The sequence below is a fragment of the Rhynchophorus ferrugineus genome, unplaced genomic scaffold (assembly GCF_030347505.1).
Source record: "Rhynchophorus ferrugineus isolate W39M unplaced genomic scaffold, kcgeb_rfMv2 rfM2, whole genome shotgun sequence".
In the NCBI taxonomy this organism is placed as follows: Eukaryota; Metazoa; Arthropoda; class Insecta; order Coleoptera; family Curculionidae; genus Rhynchophorus; species Rhynchophorus ferrugineus.
In genome coordinates, this window is record NW_027472581.1 from 89,355,827 (window position 1) to 89,376,149 (window position 20,323).

Below are 20,323 nucleotides of genomic sequence, written 5' to 3' on the forward strand. Positions count from 1 at the left end.
GATACATCTTAAAATAAAGCAATATAATTATATATAAATTTGAAGCTCTGTAACATTCATAACGTTCTGTTTGCGTTCAGATATTTTGAAAATCTGTGAATGTTTAAAAATGCTTTAAAATCGTAAGTTATGAAGCTGAATGCTTAATAACTTTTTGCAGGCTCATTGAACTTCTTAACATAATTTATAATTTATAGTTATATAAGTAAATGTTAAGTTTTTTAAATATATTTACGCACAATACCATTGCTGCAAAATTTTAGTAAATCTAAAACAGCATTTTACTTAATTTTTATTTATAATTTACTTGTTGTCATTTTGAAATTATAATAGATTTGTTAAAACTAAAAATTCGATTTTGTTTCTGTTAAATATATTTTTATATATCGTTGAATGTATGAAGTTGAATGCTTCAAAATTAATTTTTGCAGACTCATTGAACTTCTTAGATAATTTATAGTTTTTACAGAGTTTTTTAAAATATATTTGGAAACTTACCACATGAAGATATGCACATTAAAAAACAAACAACTATTGCTACTTATAAATTAAATAGATTATTGTATACTACTGTATTACACTGTGAAATACGGGTGTTAAATATTGATACACTATTATTATTATTTATAGAATATTTACTATGATTATTATATCATAGTCACTTTCATTAATTTTCTAACAATTATCCTCATTCAGACAGTCATTAACTTACACTATAAATTCGCAATATTACTGAATACTATTAAGTTATTTGTCTTATTTATCAAATAATGTAACCATTTAAAAATATGGGAAATAACTATGTTTATTCATTTTGAATAAATTGTTAACGGGTGAGTTATACTCTAATTTGAACTAGATTTTCTATTTGAACAAGATGTTTTCTTTTAATTTAGTTAAACATTCTACAATATTTTGGCAATCAGAATATCTTATTAGCTTTAACAAAACTATTACTCTAAATAAATAGATTCCAATAATGAATTTACTAGATTTTTTAAGGAAAAATGTGAAAGGTTTTATGTCTGTATAATAAACTGATTTGATGTGGATTCGCATGTTGGTTTTTTCTGCTTAGTTGAACTATGTTTGTTTAATAAAAAGAAATATATTTTATGTAATCAGTGTGAAATTCTTGCAAAATATAAAGAAATCTCATGCCTAAACACATGTCGATTATAAATATCTTCTCAATAGTTTTATTTAGCATATTTAATTGTCTTCAGGTGACACAAAACAACAAAAGTTTGATGAAATGGCCTATAGGAACATCGTAGATATATTGTTTCTAAACATATACATTTGTATATCTGTTTTGATCATGCAAAGTATGACAAAGTCAGTGATTCATAAATACAACATAAAGGAAATAAAACCTTAAGTAATTTTCTAAATTATTGGGCATTTTATATTATATTATATTAATATTATTTTTATTTTTAATTTAATTAATAATTTTTTTGATTTAATTAATTAATAATCATTTTGAATTTTATATATATATATATATATATATATATATATATATATATATATATATATATATATATATATATATATATATATATATATATATAGATTATTCGATTGGTACATACGTCATCAATATGTTTAATGCATTTGCGGTCCCAATTTGTAAATTCGTTTTAGAATCAGACACTATTTTCCTTCTCATTTTATTCTAGTTAAAAAGAGACACAATGCTATCTGATTTGTTCGAACACTTAAACGAATGACCTTGTCAAAGTCATCCGGTTATCAGACGTATGCAAAATTCTTGAAAGCAATAGTGATAAAAGGTTATAATACTAACCTATAAACTATTGTAGCTGTATAATGAACTGTAGTTTTTATATGTACTATAATAAAGTAAATTATATTCTATCATATTTTTGTTCAATTATTTTATTTATATTAGAATTTTGTTGTATATCAAAGCCAAACTGAACTAAAATTCAAAATTGATTCCGTAACATTGCGAGGTTTTGATGTCACAAATTTAATTGACGTATGTACAAAATAACTTTGAACAGACTATAGATCTACGTTATTTTAATAATTTTCAAAAATATATATGCGCTTTTTAGTACGATATCGACAATATTTTGATAGACTGATATAACAGAATATCCAATATATTTAGATGTTATTATTTTGAATATTTATGAGTCTGAATTATATTGTTTTAAAATATATTTGAATATATTTTTTAAATAGATCCATAAATTTACAACTTTTTGTTGGATTTTATTTTTATTTTATTTATCATGATAAATATATAAATATAGATATATTTTATTTGCATTGTTGCATTGTATTATTCTTGTAAAAACGTATCTCTCGTTTAGTATGATATGTGAAATATATTTAAGTTAGTGATTAATTACATACATTTTGCTCATTTATTGTTATTAGCATAAATTTGTAAATTGCTATTTGGAATTATATAATGGCAGTATAAAAACAGTATAACAATGTAATGTGATGTAATTATTAATTAGTGATGTACTTTAAAGAGCTATACTTTACTAAATATATTCGTAATAAGATATTATATTAATTTAGAATACCTTAAATACTAATAAATAATACTTTTAAAATGAAAAGGAACGATAACAGGTAAATTGAAAAGTCCCCAGACTAACACATAGATGGCGCTACTAGAATTAAAGCCATATGTTTTTTAGTTAGCTCTAACCCTTAAAAGATGCGTGTATACATTTGAAAGCTGTCGGATCATTAGTTTGTGAATTATAGAATTTTGAGTGACAATACAGTTGAAGCAAAAACTTGGAAGCCCAAAAGAGGTTGTTACCGAAGGAAACATTAAAAAAATCCACAAAATGGTTTTGAATGACCGTAATTTGAAATTGAATGGAATAGCAGACACTCTAAAGACATCAACTGAATGTATACAACATATTATTTACAAATATTTGGGTATGAGAAAGCTCTAAGCAAAGTGGGTGCCGCGCGGCCTCACTTTTGACCAAAAACAACGACGAGTTGATGATTCGGAGCAGTATTTGAAGATGATCAAGCGTAATAAACTCGAGTTTTTTCTCTGATCTGGCCTCCAGCTGCTATTTCCTATTTGCAGATGTCAAAAGAATGCTCGCTGGGAAGAAATTTTCGTCGAAAGGTGATCGCCGAAACTGACGCCTATTTTGAAGCAAAGGACAAATCGTACTACGAAAATGGCATCGAAAAGTTGGAGGGTTGATATAATCAATGTATCACCCTTGAAGGGAATTATGTTGATTGAAAAAAACTAATTTTGCCAAAGAAATCTGTTTTACTTTGATAAGCCGGGGACTTTTCAATTGACCTTTTATAACCTTTATTTTCTGATCGATTTTCTAATCTTTGCTTAAATAATCCAGTTAAATTCACTGATTTTACATAATTATTATTAAGAGAAAATTTTACGTACAAAAGATAATCAATAAAATTATAATATTTGATGCTCTTTCTTATGTATTGATATATTATTTTTGGTTATATCATTAAGATATTCACAGATTTTATTGTTATCTCTTCGTTAACTGATTCCAATTAAATATGTTAAGTAGGACTATTGAAATATTTAACATCAACATCTGTTAGGAGATTTCTTTCCGTTTTGCAAATATTTTACAGTGATTAAACAAGATAAAACATCTTCTATTTTTTTTATTGCTTAGAAAACAACAAAACGCGGGAATCCGCAGATATATTTCTGTAATTTCAAAATACATTTGCTATAGTAAAACTTATTTGATATGATAACTAATTTAACTAATTTTTAGTGTAAATTATTGTTTTATGAATGAGAATAATTTATACATAGATTTCGAGTTTGATTCATAATAGTTAATAAGTACCATTTTCCTGACAATTTGATAGACAATCAACATTAACTGTGAGAAATGCAGGTGAAAGTGTTATATTAACTCTTACATAATGGTTAATAATGACGGCTTTCATGCAAAATCTTATTTAAGGCACAGTTCATTACGTAATTATATCAAAGGTTGCAAAAAATAACGGAAGTAAATTAGTACGATCTTTAAACATGTTCGATCATCTTACACTTTACTTTCACTCTTTTTTAAGCAGTTTAATTGACAAAATATAACTTGGCGTTGAAAATATAATGAATTTATATTTTGCAGAATTGTTATATGGTAAATAATCATATATTTTTGAAACAAAATTTGGTAGAATTTATTCTAAAGTTGACAATTGACTTTAGTCATAGAATAATAGAGAGAAAACTCAATAGGGCTCTAGTTTTGCTTTGCCTGACATCCAAAGGGGGTTATATCGGCCATTCAGGCAATTTCATTAGTTAATTTAAATCTCCAATATAAGAGAAACATTTTGATGTGAAGACATTTGATGGATTCTTTGATAATGTTTGGCATGTGACCGCCTTGACGTCACGTATAATTGACCAATAAAATTTAAATAAGAAACAATTTAATTTCTGAAATAAATTTATTAAATAACATTCAATGAATGAAATAAATACAGTCTGTATTAGTTATTTCCTTGTGACATTAGTTGAAAATGTCCAGCTCACAAAATTATTATATATTAATTTATTGGTTAATTTTGACATATAATTGAAATTATGATTGGAGCCGAAATTGTCAAAACATTTAATTATCAAATTTTATATATGATAAAATTTGATATATATATATATATATATATATATATATATATATATATATATATATATATATATATATATCACTACATAGTATAAAACAAAGTCCTGTCCTTATATGCCTTTTCTGTCCCTATATCCCTATGTGCGCTTAAATCTTTAAAACTACGCAACGGATTTTGATGCGGTTTTTTTCAATAGATAGAGTGATTCAAGAGGAAGGTTTATATGTATAATACATGCATAATATACTAAGGCAACATTGCTAATTTTAGAGGTTTCTAACGTGATGTCGTAAATTAACCTATTTTTTAGGCTTATTTAGCAATTAGCAAAAACGTTGCCTAACCCTACGAGTTAGATCAAATTAATGTACTACAGTATTGTACACCATAAAAAGATCTACAAAAAAGTCCGCGATGGTATATGTTTATCTTTTAGGGATAACCCACATTAACCATTTTTATTGTTTACTTTTTACGTGAGAAAATGACTTATTTACGAAGCTATTTTAAGCAATACGGCATTAATCCTTATCGAATTAAGTACCTTAAATACATTGTGCAATTAATATAGATCAATATGGTTCCTTACAGCATGTAAATTAAACAAATATTTTCGGAGATATTACAAATTTAAAATTTGCGTTTAAAAATGTGTAATGTAATAAAATTTGTATGAATTTAGATATTCCAAAGATAGCAGGAAATCTTCATAGTAAGTATAGGGGAAGAGGAATTGTTTTACTCCAAATTTAATGCGTGCAGGCCAAGGGCAGTAATGAATGCACCCGTGCGAAGCCGGGGCGGGTCGCTAGTATATATATATATATATATATATATATATATATATATACATATATATATAACTATATATATATATATATATATATATATATATATATATATACATACATATATATATACATACATATATATATATATATATATATATATATATATATATATATATATGTATATATATATATATAACTTTGGGTTTAGAAATCATCCCAGAAGTCATCTGGTCTTACCCAGAATGGTTACTGGCGTGACTGGGATCATTTTCCTTGTCGGATTTTACACTCTTGTCTAGGATAACCACAAATTTTAAACAATTATAAACATAAATTTACGACCATGCCCCAGCAGGATTCGAACCCGCGGCTATCGCAACAGTAGGAGAACCGTCCTATCGCCTTTACTACTATGCCATCAAACCGGCTAAGATTTGAGAATAACAATAGAGTAGTGGTCCCAAATGGCAGAAATGGTAAATAAATATATTAAAAGTCCTATAAACTAATGTTTAAAGAAGCACTATTGTGAAAAATTGGTAGAATGTGTTTTATTCAAAGTATCGCCTATCGATCGCCGCTACTCTTTCTCATATTTCATGGCTAATATTTTGGAACAAATAGTAATCAGAAGGAACAAGGTCTGGACAATACGGCGGGTGGGGTAGCACTTCTTATTTTGAGATTTTTAAGTATGTTTCATATCGAGTAAAGCCTTCGAATTCTAGTTTTCAAATTTAATGGATGTCCAGAACGATCTTTGGCTTCAGCGTCAAAATTACCACTTTTGAAACTTCGAGAACAGTATTTAAATGTCGAAATCGTGGAAGCATGATTGCCATAAGCTTCATGCAGCATTCGATGACCTTCAGCCGTCATTTTCTTTAAACTGATGTAAAAAAAGCTAAACTTCCCTCTAATGCGAGTTCATATTCAGAATCGGTACATATTCAGACATATTTAAGACGCTGAAAATTTTTTTGTTCATTCAAGTTTGATAAAATGATACATTTTGTAAAGTGAAGCTTCAATATACATTCTTGAAAATTGATTTATACGCTTGATGAAATATCAATTAATGGAATCTAGCAGCACCAAAGTGACCTATAAAGTTATTCTTTGTCTTAAGCTAAGGCATGTTAAAACTGTCATGCAAGGAGATAAAATTGGTAATCTCTTCAATTGTCTAGTATGTCATATTTGAAATATTCTAAAGAAACGAGTTAATATAATCGCTTGTTAAATTTAGACTTGTTTCTTTATATCTTTCGTTAAACCCCATATTTTCGTAGGTTTAAATTGTTATTTATCAGTCGTTGAGACCAACACTTGTTAAAATGAATATATGTCAAAATTTTATCAGTTTTTGGTAATTTTGACAAGTGATAGTTATAATAAATGATGCCTTTTAACATATGCTTACTGTCATTATGACCATACTTACAATTTAAGTGTTAGTATATATCTTATATGTTATAATTTCTGTAGATGTTTCATTTTTGTTCCAGGGCCACTCAGTATAACATTCGACAACGCCAACTTCCAACTGTTGCCAATAAATAAAAATAAATGTCGGCATATCGACCCGGTAAGAGATATATCGTTTCAATTGTTTACCAGGTGAGGCATGACACGATAAAATTAAATTATATTTTCGTCAGTATACAATCAAATAAAACATATTAAGTTTACAGTCGGATTTATTCCGTTTATAATTATTTGTGCTTTGTGCTTCGTGGCCTATTAGCCTATGCGAAAATACTTAAAATATCGATTGAAATATTATAAAGTCAGTATTTTTTCTCTTCTTTCGGCTCTTTTTCGTTTATCTGCCTACTCGATTCCCAGTTTCCTGGGTTTCTCTTACTGGCCCACCTCCTAGTCGCAAACTTTCCATCTAAAAACCTTTGTATCCTGTATTTCTTGTTGTGCTATATATGTTCCTTTCAGACCATCCTTAACAGCAGCTATCTATTTCCTCGTCTCGAACTTGGTCTTACAGCAAGTTGCATAGAATTCCACCACCTGTCTAGGCAATTCTGTTCAAATGAGAATTTCAAATTTGTGTATATTTAGAGAAGCATATTTTGTTTTTCTTGTCTTTTTAGTAAGTTTAAGAGCTGCACTCATTTTTTAACAGCGAACCATATTAGCGATCCTCTACAGTCCAGCTTCTTGAATAGTTTCGGTAAAATATTTGAAATGAGAAACTCTTTGGATTACTCGTACTTAGTTTCTAAAGATGTTGGAGTTAATTTATTGCAAGCTATGAACACTGTTTTCTCTAATTAAATTTGGGGACCTATTTTTTCTACTGTTTCTTTTAGAATCTCAATTTGTTCTTAAACTGTTTGAGTGTCCTAAGTTAGAATCGCCAGATCATCAGCAAAAGTCATCATAATCTTGGATTTTCCTAATTCGATTGTTTGGTTAGTTTTAAGATCCGAATTTGTACCACTCTTGGATTACTTTGTCTAAGACGCAATTGAAAAGTAATGTGGGGAGTTTAATTTCGAAGGGTTCTAATATTACTCCCTTATACCTCACCCTGGATTTAGTAGCAGTCAGTGTTTGTGTAATAATTGCATTGGTTTTCAAATTCAGACTTTGTTCATCCATAATTTGGGAAAAATATTCACGGTCCACGAGTTATTGGCCTATTTGCAGTCTAAACATATACAGACCACTTATAAAGTTTTTGTTGTCTGAGAATTAATTTAAAAATTAATATCTATTCTAGACAAGATTTGTCTGGTCTGAAATCTGCTTAAAATTCGCCAAATTTGCATTCAAGTTTTTGCTGTATTCGGTTCAGGAGTCTATTCTATTCTATTCTAGTTTATTCAGAGTTATATTGTATATACGTCATCTAAATTTATGACGTCTAAATGTCGCAATGTGGCCGCATCAACTCTGACTTTAGCTCAGTTGGGCTTTGATATACAACAAAATTACAATCTAAATAAAATATTAGAACAAAAATGTTATCAAATATAATTTATTTTAACATTGTAGTACAGTCAATTATACAGCCACAATAGTTTATAGGTTAGAGTTATAACCTCTTAACATTATTGCTTTCAAGAACGTTGTATACCTCTGACAACTGGACGACTCTGACATGCTCAGTCGCTTACGTGTTTGAACTAATTAGACAGCATTGTGTCTCTTTTGGCCCAGAAGAAAATAAGAAGGAAAATGTTGTCTGATTCTGAAACGAATTTACAAAGGGCGACAGGCAATATATTAAACATCTTGATGACGTATGTACAAAAAAACTTTGAATATACTATATATATTGTTACATGTAATAATTTCTTTTCTTAACTTTTGCATCTCTTTAGTACCTTATTATTATCTTAACTTATGTTCAACTGATTTAGTTCAGACTTCTGTCTATTTGAGGGACTCAAGTACTAATTTTATGTCGATTAATACGATTAAAACCAAGGTTAAAAAATTAGAGAAAATTCAATTTCAATAACTATTTTGAAGACTGGAAAAAGAACTGACGTATTTTAATGTTGAACGTTATTATAATTTATTTTAAGAGAAAATAATTCACCACAATTTATTTTCCATATAAACATTATAATATAATAAACATAATTGTCTAATCTTTGTGCATGAAGATATTCGTATTTAATTGAATATTTATTAGCTAATCTACAGCAATTAGTACTATTTGACTGCAGGAAATTGCATATATATTATGTATGCAATTATATACCGTCCATTTTATCTCAGCGCAAAAGACAAATATGATTTATAACAATACATTCCTTTTACTTTTCGTTAAAAGTTTAACCGCATAGCCCAAGCTCTCCAAAGATATAGAGATTATTTATTACTATCTCGAGACCCTTTACCTCTGGCCATGTCTTGTGTAATTGTTAGTTCATTCATTTTGCAGAAAAATCTCACCTTTGTCAAATCTAACAATTAAATCTATAATGTGTTCAATAATGCATGAGATTGTGTTAGGAGTAATTCAGTTGGGGAGACACTTTCCCATAATCACTGAAGTAGATAAATTATCTTTATTTCTGGTCTGTTGCATTGTAAACAAAAAGGAATTTTAATTATAAATTATTAAGGTTGTAATGGAGATTTTAAAGTTATTTTTTGTAAACAGTACAATAGAATGAAGAGTAACTCTTTATTGCTAAGTTGTGATGCAATAAAAAATGTTTTGAACTTTGAAGCTGAAAAGTTCTCGGTTTAACTAAAATAATTAACAACACCTTAGTTGTTTATTTTCATTGTTTAGGTTTAAAATGCAACTAAGAAAATTAAGACTCTCCACCGAGACTACTTCTTTAGTTTTTTTTTGATAGTTTAATTTGTTAAATTTTATTAACTTATAATCATATTTTTTAAATATATCATATGTTATAGTGGGAAATTGAGTTCCTGCTACTAAAGAATGAGGTAATATCGTGTTAATGAAGTGGTTGTCATATCATCTGTGTATGCAATCTTCGGTTTTTATTCTCTATTGAGAACATTGTGCAATGTATATTAATTAAAAAAATCCTATCAAAATCCAATTGTGTACAACTTTTTTAGAATGTTCTAGGATCATGACGATACTGTGTCCAAAGAACGAAATTGTTGGAAGCATTTTCAAAGTTTTATAGTATTTAGAAATCATGTACCAATCATGCTATGCTGCATCTTCCATTATCAATTGGTAATCAAAAAACACTATTGTATGGCGTGTTATAACAGATCTATTGAAAATCGTACTGTAAAAATGGTATCGAAAAGTTAGAGGGTCGCTATAATTAGTGTATCACCCTTGAAGGGAATTATGTTGAATAAAAAAAACTAATTTTTCCAAAAAAATATGTTTTACTATGGTAGGCTGGAGAAGCAGCACTTTCTTTTTCTTCAAATGCGGTGGTTTTCGGCGATGTCGTCCTTCAATCGGTCCAATAACTGTAATAGTTGCTGTTGATGGTCCTTCCTTTTTCAAGGTAGTCAACGAAAATTATTTCATCCAAAAATATTATTTGAATATTATTTCATCCCTAAATACAGACGCCATAGCCTTGCCAGCTGAGTGTTGCGTTTTCCCACCCTTCGGAGCGGGTTTATCGTGTGCAATACACTCGGATGACTGTCGAATGGACTTCGGAGTAAAACGATGGAGCCATGTTTTATCCGTTGCCACGTATCGATGCAAAAACTCGGGTTTATTACGCATGATTATCTTCAAAAACTGCTCCGAATCATCAACTCGTGGTTTTTTTGGTTAAAAGTGAGCTCGCGCGGCACTCACTTTGCACAGAGCTTTCTTATACCCAAATATTCGTGAATCATATGATGTACTGTGTACTGTATGATGTAGAGTGTCTGTTATTTCATTCAATTTCAACTTATGCACATTCAAAATCATTTTGTGGATTTTTTAAATGTTTTTGTCGGTAACAACCTCTATTGGGCGTCCATTGCGTTTACTGTCTTCGGTGCTCATTTCACCACGTCTAAATTTAGCATACCAACCATGATGGTTGATTTTCCTGGGGCAGCGTCCGGAAACTCGGCATCAGGTCCAGTTTTTGCTTCAACTGTATTTTTTCCTTTCGAAAGCAATATTTTATCAACACGCGGAATTCCTTTTTATCCATTTTTATCCGCAATAACAAAAGTTGCTTCACTCAAAATGCTATAATTCACAAACTAATGATCCGACAGCTGTCAAATTTATACACGAATCTTTTGAGTGTTTAGGCTAACTAAACAACATACTCAAGATTTTATTCTAGCAGCGCGATCTATGTGTCAGGTCGTGGACTTTTTATTTGACCTGTTATTTTAGCCTGAATAAAGCACTTATTGTCTTGATGATCTTTTTTTGGAAGTTCCTTTAATAGTTTCTCGAAAACAAGGTTAAAACCAAGAGCTTTTGTTCATATAGCGCGTAATATATGCTTTCATAGTTATCTTAAAAATATATAACGTTTTGTATTTAAATATTCATATTAAATGTACCTGCATTTCTTTGCATATCATTAAATTAACAAATTAATTTATTTCAGTTATTATAAAAATATGCTACGAATTTGTAAGTTTAATTATTATTGCTTAATTTTAGAGAAACGTATTTCTGTTTTTTTCATTCGAAAATTGTCACCATTCGGGGGTATAATTATGCGAATGTTTTATTCGAATTTCATATAATATGAAACATGCATGAAACTACCGGTGAAAGGACTTAATTTTTTTATTACCAATAACCAAAATTGAAAATACCGGTTAATTGGTGATTACGCTTTCGTAACGGTTTCATATTGATTAACTTATAGGCCTAGTGCATTTTTATTCGCTTAACTGCCTATAGGTAATTCTCTTATAACTGTGTTAAATACGATTTCTTTTAAATTGAGTGATTAATTTATAGTTTCGCTAGAAATAGTTTTGTTATTTTAATATAGCTCGTAGGTGTTATAATGCGTCATATATATGTAAAGAATATGCGAAAAATTATTGTGTTGTTGAGTCGTATTTCAGAATTTGCGACGATTTGCTTACTTTACGAATTATTTATTTCAATTAAATTATAATGATTTAATTATATTAACTGATTTTATGTTAGTACTTTTATTTAGAAAATAAAACTATTTATATACTTTAATAGGGCTAATAAGTAACCAAGTACTTACATAACTGGAATAAAAGGGCATAGCAAACTTAGCATATCTCTTATCTGCGATTTTAATAATATGTCTATTGTGAAGATTGTGGAAATTATTATGACTAGTGATTGCTCTGTCGTCAAAATTTGACCACATTGTATTAAATTAATCATATTTCTTCCATAATGGAGTAAAAGGGCAAATTATAAATAATATATCACTTGTTTAATCACTTGTATCCACAGTATACTCAATATAAGATCAGAAATGTATTGGATATATAACATTAATTAAAATAGTTAATATCTGTTGATTAAAAAAGGAGATAAAATTTTCGTTAAGTCTACTAATAAATAGATCCCTAAATTAGGTAAATTGTTCAACGATAAAACATCATATCGACCAATATTATTGCTACTAAATATATCTAAATTATTCCCTAAGTTACTCTTAAAACATCTCAAAGTAATTATTGAAAAATAACAACTCATTCAACTCATTAAAAAGCAACTAAAGGGTTGCACAAAGACATCTAATATTAATATGATTCAAACTTGCCAAAAAGTTAATAAATCCGCTTTTCATCGAGTGTCTAATCGATTCAGAAATAATATTTGATATTCTATTTATCTTTCATTCAATTGATGTGCCACCCATCTTTTGAATTTTTTGCCATTGCTCTTAATCGATCGCTAATCTTTTCTTGGGCCACATTTAGCGCTTTTGTCAATTGTTGAGTTGGATCTTAGATCAACCAGAACATTCTTTGTCTTGCACATCGAAATCACTAATTTTGAATTTTATAAAACATGCCAAACCTTTATTCTTTTGATTAGTTAAGAAAAGTAATGCAAATTTACATTTTCAGACACGAAATTTGACATTCTTGAAGATCTATTTCTCTATGACGGTGTTAGTTAGGAAAATATAACATGCATAGCCATATAGTAATAGAGGGAAAACTCAATAGGGGAGTCTGGAGAAAATGTTTGCCTTGATCAATATCCAGATGTGGTTAAAAGGGTCATTCAACTAATTTGATTGGTCAATTTAAATATCCATTATAGGCAACCGTAAGGAAAACATTTTGCTGTAAATACATTTGATTGACTTTAGAACAAGCTTTCTTGAAGAACTTTTTTGAAACAAGTTTGGCACGTGACTACCCTGACATCATGTTTAATTGACCAATAAAATTTTAATAAAAAACAATTAAATTTTTGAAATAAATTTATTAAATAAAATTCGATAAATGAAATAAATATAGTCGGTAAAACTCCACTCCATTATGTATAAAATATAAATATAGTATAAAAATAAATATATCTATAAAATATAAATATTATCATAATCACAGAACCTTGGGACATTAATTTAATAGGATCTATTAGAGTTCTGATGTTTGTTTTCTTATGGTGAAAGAAAACTTTGAGTCTTTCTCTGCCAAAATTCGGTTTAGCTGTTTTATCCAAAAGTATATGGTGTATATTATTTTTAACATTCCGTTTGAAAGATCATTAAAAAGTGTACAATTAGAAGGTTTTAAATATACATTTGTTTAAAAATAATTTGACAAAATATATGTAATATTATCGATGTGGCAATATCGTGGGATAACATAGAAAAGAAAACTCAAAGAACTGCTGACAGTATAATAAAACAATTTTCTGGGACATGTGATATTGCCTTGGCATATTCGTTGTTCATAAAGGAACATCTGCAATTGAAGGTATAAAGTGAAATTGTAATTTCCGAACTCCTTTCTTAAAGGCAAATGAGATGAAAAAAATTAACTTATGAACGCTTTAAATGGTTTGTCAAACATACTAGCCGAAGGATGTAAAGTTGCCTTAAACCAATATGTTTATTCAGATAATTACACTTTTTTTTCTTTAATGAAATAAACACCCTCAAGGTGATTATTACATTTTTAATCGCCTTGCACCAAAATTCCTAGTGTAATGGATTTTGGTTAATACTCTCTTAAAAGATATGCATTCAAGAGCTATTATTTTTAGTGGAATTTCAACTATCAAATAATTGATCCAAGAATAAAAGTATGTGGCCGTTTGTGTAGCTTCTTTCGGAAAGGGATTAATTTCTAAAATTAAGTAATAAATATTTGATATTTTATGTGACTATTAATATGTATAAACGTACATCAAGTTACAATAAAACACGCTGTAATGACTATGAATTTGTTTGATGGTTAATCCAGTCAGTTTGGAATTTTTGACGTTATCAACCATTTTTTAAGACAGGACAGTTAAAAACAAGATAGCTAAATATTTCTTCGAAGTGAAACTATTCTGCATTTCTTTTTTACTATCTCTGCATCCGTGTACACAACACTTTCTAGATTCGAGAACTCACTTTACTTGTTGTGCTACTGTCTCAAAATTACTAATGAACTAATAACTTAATCTTTAAACGTTATACAAATCTAAAGGTTAGGTTAGGTACATTAAAAATGGCCCTAGAAACAAATAAACAATAAAGATGCTCTACAGACGAAGTGAACCAATCGGATCCCGTTGCGGTTCACGGTATAGCGATTAAAACAAGTAATATGTTAAAAGTAGCGACCTCTACATATTGGACGTCGCGAAATGTTTCCCCAAAATTTCCTATAACGGTTAAATCTCTATTTCTCTATCTGTATAGATTTGAAAGTGGATGTCAATAGAATAAATTGATATAAGTGTCGAATTATAATATTGCATACGTAAGCCTAACGACATCTGTTAGAAAAACCGGTAATTATGTTCTAATACACCTGGTATTTTCTTGACTATCTATTTACAATAGGGTTAAATTGTATATTCAAATCTGCGGTTGTTATTTACATACATTGTGTACTTTTAAAATATCTATTTATGATTGTAATATGAAGCGTTTGATGATTTATAGCCTGTTGAGTTGTATCTATATCACTACATAGTATAAAACAAAGTCGCCTTTTCTGTCCCTATATCCCTATGTGCGCTTAAATCTTTAAAACTACGCAACGGATTTTGATGCGGTTTTTTTCAATAGATAGAGTGATTCAAGAGGAAGGTTTATATGTATAATACATGCATAATATACTAAGGCAACATTGCTAATTTTAGAGGTTTCTAACGTGATATCGTAAATTAACCTATTTTTTTAGGCTTATTTAGCAATTAGCAAAAACGCTGCCTAACCCTACGAGTAGTCCGCGATGGTATATGTTTATCTTTTAGGGATAACCCACATTAACCATTTTTATTGTTTACTTTTTACGTGAGAAAATGGCTTATTTACGAAGCTATTTTAAGCAATACGGCATTAATCCTTATCGAATTAAGTACCTTAAATACAGTGTGCAATTAATATAGATCAATATGGTTCCTTACAGCATGTAAATTAAACAAATATTTTCGGAGATATTACAAATTTAAAATTTGCGTTTAAAAATGTGTAATGTAATAAAAATTGTATGAATTGAGATATTCCAAAGATAGCAGGAAATTTTCATAGTAAGTATAGGGGAAGATGAATTGTTTTACTCCAAATTTAATGCGTGCAGGGCAAGGGCAGTAATGAATGAACCAAAAATACTGGATCGATTTTAATCATGTTTTCATTGAGTGACATAGGCATATATATTTTATGCCCGTGCAAAGTCGGAGCGGGCCGCTATGTTTTTATATACAACGTTCATATTTTTTCTGTAGTGTATTTAATTTAGTATCTATTTACAATAGGGTTAAATTGTATATTCAAATCTGCGGTTGTTATTTACATACATTGTGTACTTTTAAAATATCTATTTATGATTGTAATATGAAGCGTTTGATGATTTATAGCCTGTTGAGTTGTATCTATATCACTACATAGTATAAAACAAAGTCGCCTTTTCTGTCCCTATATCCCTATGTGCGCTTAAATCTTTAAAACTACGCAACGGATTTTGATGCGGTTTTTTTCAATAGATAGAGTGATTCAAGAGGAAGGTTTATATGTATAATACATGCATAATATACTAAGGCAACATTGCTAATTTTAGAGGTTTCTAACGTGATGTCGTAAATTAACCTATTTTTTTAGGCTTATTTAGCAATTAGCAAAAACGCTGCCTAACCCTACGAGTTAGATCAAATTAATGTACTACAGTATTGTACACCATAAAAAGGTCTACAAAAAAGTCCGCGATGGTATATGTTTATCTTTTAGGGATAACCCACATTAACCATTTTTATTGTTTACTTTTTACGTGAGAAAATGGCTTATTTACGAAGCTATTTTAAGCAATACGGCATTAATCCTTATCGAATTAAGTACCTTAAATACAGTGTGCAATTAATATAGATCAATATGGTTCCTTACAGCATGTAAATTAAACATATATTTTCGGAGATATTACAAATTTAAAATTTGCGTTTAAAAATGTGTAATGTAATAAAAATTGTATGAATTTAGATATTCCAAAGATAGCAGGAAATCTTCATAGTAAGTATAGGGTAAGAGGAATTGTTTTACTCCAAATTTAATGCGTGCAGGCCAAGGGCAGTAATGAATGAACCAAAAATACTGGATCGATTTTAATCATGTTTTCATTGAGTGACATAGGCATATATATTTTATGCCCGTGCAAAGTCGGAGCGGGCCGCTATGTTTTTATATACAACGTTCATATTTTTTCTGTAGTGTATTTAATTTAGTATCTATTTACAATAGGGTTAAATTGTATATTCAAATCTGCGGTTGTTATTTACATACATTGTGTACTTTTAAAATATCTATTTATGATTGTAATATGAAGCGTTTGATGATTTATAGCCTGTTGAATTGTATCTATATCACTACATAGTATAAAACAAAGTCGCGTTTTCTGTCCCTATATCCCTATGTGCGCTTAAATCTTTAAAACTACGCAACGGATTTTGATGCGGTTTTTTTCAATAGATAGAGTGATTCAAGAGGAAGGTTTATATGTATAATACATGCATAATATACTAAGGCAACATTGCTAATTTTAGAGGTTTCTAACGTGATGTCGTAAATTAACCTATTTTTTTAGGCTTATTTAGCAATTAGCAAAAACACTGCCTAACCCTACGAGTTAGATCAAATTAATGTACTACAGTATTGTACACCATAAAAAGGTCTACAAAAAAGTCCGCGATGGTATGTGTTTATCTTTTAGGGATAACCCACATTAACCATTTTTATTGTTTACTTTTTACGTGAGAAAATGGCTTATTTACGAAGCTATTTTAAGCAATACGGCATTAATCCTTATCGAATTAAGTACCTTAAATACAGTGTGCAATTAATATAGATCAATATGGTTCCTTACAGCATGTAAATTAAACATATATTTTCGGAGATATTACAAATTTAAAATTTGCGTTTAAAAATGTGTAATGTAATAAAAATTGTATGAATTTAGATATTCCAAAGATAGCAGGAAATCTTCATAGTAAGTATAGGGGAAGAGGAATTGTTTTACTTCAAATTTAATGCGTGCAGGCCAAGGGCAGTAATGAATGAACCAAAAATACTGGATCGATTTTAATCATGTTTTCATTGAGTGACATAGGCATATATATTTTATGCCCGTGCAAAGTCGGAGCGGGCCGCTATGTTTTTATATACAACGTTCATATTTTTTCTGTAGTGTATTTAATTTAGTATCTATTTACAATAGGGTTAAATTGTATATTCAAATCTGCGGTTGTTATTTACATACATTGTGTACTTTTAAAATATCTATTTATGATTGTAATATGAAGCGTTTGATGATTTATAGCCTGTTGAATTGTATCTATATCACTACATAGTATAAAACAAAGTCGCGTTTTCTGTCCCTATATCCCTATGTGCGCTTAAATCTTTAAAACTACGCAACGGATTTTGATGCGGTTTTTTTCAATAGATAGAGTGATTCAAGAGGAAGGTTTATATGTATAACACATGCATAATATACTAAGGCAACATTGCTAATTTTAGAGGTTTCTAACGTGATGTCGTAAATTAACCTATTTTTTTAGGCTTATTTAGCAATTAGCAAAAACACTGCCTAACCCTACGAGTTAGATCAAATTAATGTACTACAGTATTGTACACCATAAAAAGGTCTACAAAAAAGTCCGCGATGGTATGTGTTTATCTTTTAGGGATAACCCACATTAACCATTTTTATTGTTTACTTTTTACGTGAGAAAATGGCTTATTTACGAAGCTATTTTAAGCAATACGGCATTAATCCTTATCGAATTAAGTACCTTAAATACAGTGTGCAATTAATATAGATCAATATGGTTCCTTACAGCATGTAAATTAAACAAATATTTTCGGAGATATTACAAATTTAAAATTTGCGTTTAAAAATGTGTAATGTAATAAAAATTGTATGAATTTAGATATTCCAAAGATAGCAGGAAATCTTCATAGTAAGTATAGGGGAAGAGGAATTGTTTTACTCCAAATTTAATGCGTGCAGGCCAAGGGCAGTAATGAATGAACCAAAAATACTGGATCGATTTTAATCATGTTTTCATTGAGTGACATAGGCATATATATTTTATGCCCGTGCAAAGTCGGAGCGGGCCGCTATGTTTTTATATACAACGTTCATATTTTTTCTGTAGTGTATTTAATTTAGTATCAGCATTGCACCCGTGCGAAGCCGGGGCGGGTCGCTAGTTCTATATAATTATTGTTTGATGTCTATTGAATATCGGCTGATTGGATTGGTAGTTTGATTCTGATGGCTTGATAATTAATTTCAGACATAATCCGTTAATGCCTTCGACCTTACGGATAGGCGATGACGAGGCTCTGGCGCAGTCGCACTTTAACTTCTCGGAACCCACCATTTTCTTCTTCCATGCGTTTTTTGAGTCATCACAGGCAATTCCAGCTACGTACATCCGAACAGGTAAGACACTGAAATTGATACATAACTATGTAATGTTAAAAATTCTAGTTTATTTGAATTATGTGGCATAACAGACATACAATAAGTAATTGTTCTGAGAATGGCTGATATATGGGACAGTACCCATTGTCATTTTTATAAGTAATAAGAGTAATTAGCATCTAATTAATTTTAATGTATACGATTGTCTTTATTTTGATTTGCTAGTTGTGTAATTAATATATGTCTATAATAGAGCAATTTTCCACAATCCTTTGTAACATATGTCTGGAGTTTAGATTTTTTATTGTGATATTATAATGATAATATGCTTAATATAGTTGCAGTAATAAAATATTTTCAAAAAATAAACAAGAACCTCATTAAAATAAAAAAAAGTACAAACTTAGATTTTTAGCACAATTAAAACATTTTAATATAAAATATGTACATAATAATCGTTGTAATAACTAAATAAAAATAAACAAAAAAATATTTAACCTATCTACTACATGTATTTTATATTCTTTTCCATATCGGTCCATAATTGATGGAGAAATCAGCGAAAATACGTTAAAAAATATATACAGTCGAACATAGAACCCCCTCCTTTATTGAAGTCGGTTAAAAAAATCATAAAGTGTGTATTTGGTCACGTTTTAAAAAATGAAAAGAAAAGAAATAATAGGTTTTTGTATTACTTGTACTTTGAAAAATTTTTATGGAAATTTTGGAGAATGATCGATAGTTATTAAAATACGCAACAAAATATACCTCTACAGCAGTATTACTTTTTATTGAATAAAGCTGATTGGCTACAGATCACCATAGGATCTTCAGGGTGGGAGCTCCGATAGTGAAGCGTTCCTCTTTATGATATAATATACAGGGCTACAGGTCAAAATTAACAAATGAATAACAATGTTGTTGTCAATTTCTTCTTCAATGTTTCCATCGAGTTCATCCAAACCGAAGGTGTTATTAACCATTCTTGTTTTCAGCGTAAAGAACAATATATTTGCAATGAATTATTAATAAATTTTATGGGTAACAAAACCTAATTAACTATTTTTCTAACGTTTGTAATTTTCTATCAAGTTTTGTTGTCTTAACACTATCTTTATTATCATCTTGCTATGAGTGACCATCATTCTGAAATATCCATGTCCAAGTCTTCCTTAATTTTTTTTATGTCTTAAAGATTGTATTCTTTTAAGCTTGTTTCGTTAGACCTCTTCGTGGATTTATACACCGTTTAAATTACCCAAGAGTGTATGAATCTTAAGCTTTTTATAGATACTATTTTTTCAGACTAACAGTTTCCATTGAAATAATTGTATTAAATT

At 29.1% G+C, this 20,323-nt stretch overlaps 1 protein-coding gene across 4 annotated transcripts in view; it reads left to right on the forward strand.

Annotated features, from left to right (window-relative positions):
- The window catches only part of LOC143191636 (inactive pancreatic lipase-related protein 1), a 62,606-nt gene that overhangs the window by 1,375 nt on the left and 40,908 nt on the right, over nt 1–20,323 (forward strand). For 3 of the 4 annotated variants that reach the window (XR_013004576.1, XM_076396935.1, XM_076396937.1), the window contains exons 2-3: nt 6,959–7,070; nt 18,850–18,998. Coding sequence is in view for 3 of the 4 variants with exons in the window: in XM_076396935.1 (XP_076253050.1) it covers nt 6,959–7,070; nt 18,850–18,998 (261 nt within the window). In the remaining variant the exon portion in view is untranslated. The remainder of the gene's footprint in view (nt 1–6,958; nt 7,071–18,849; nt 18,999–20,323) is intronic. The other variant, XM_076396936.1, reaches the window with a different exon arrangement.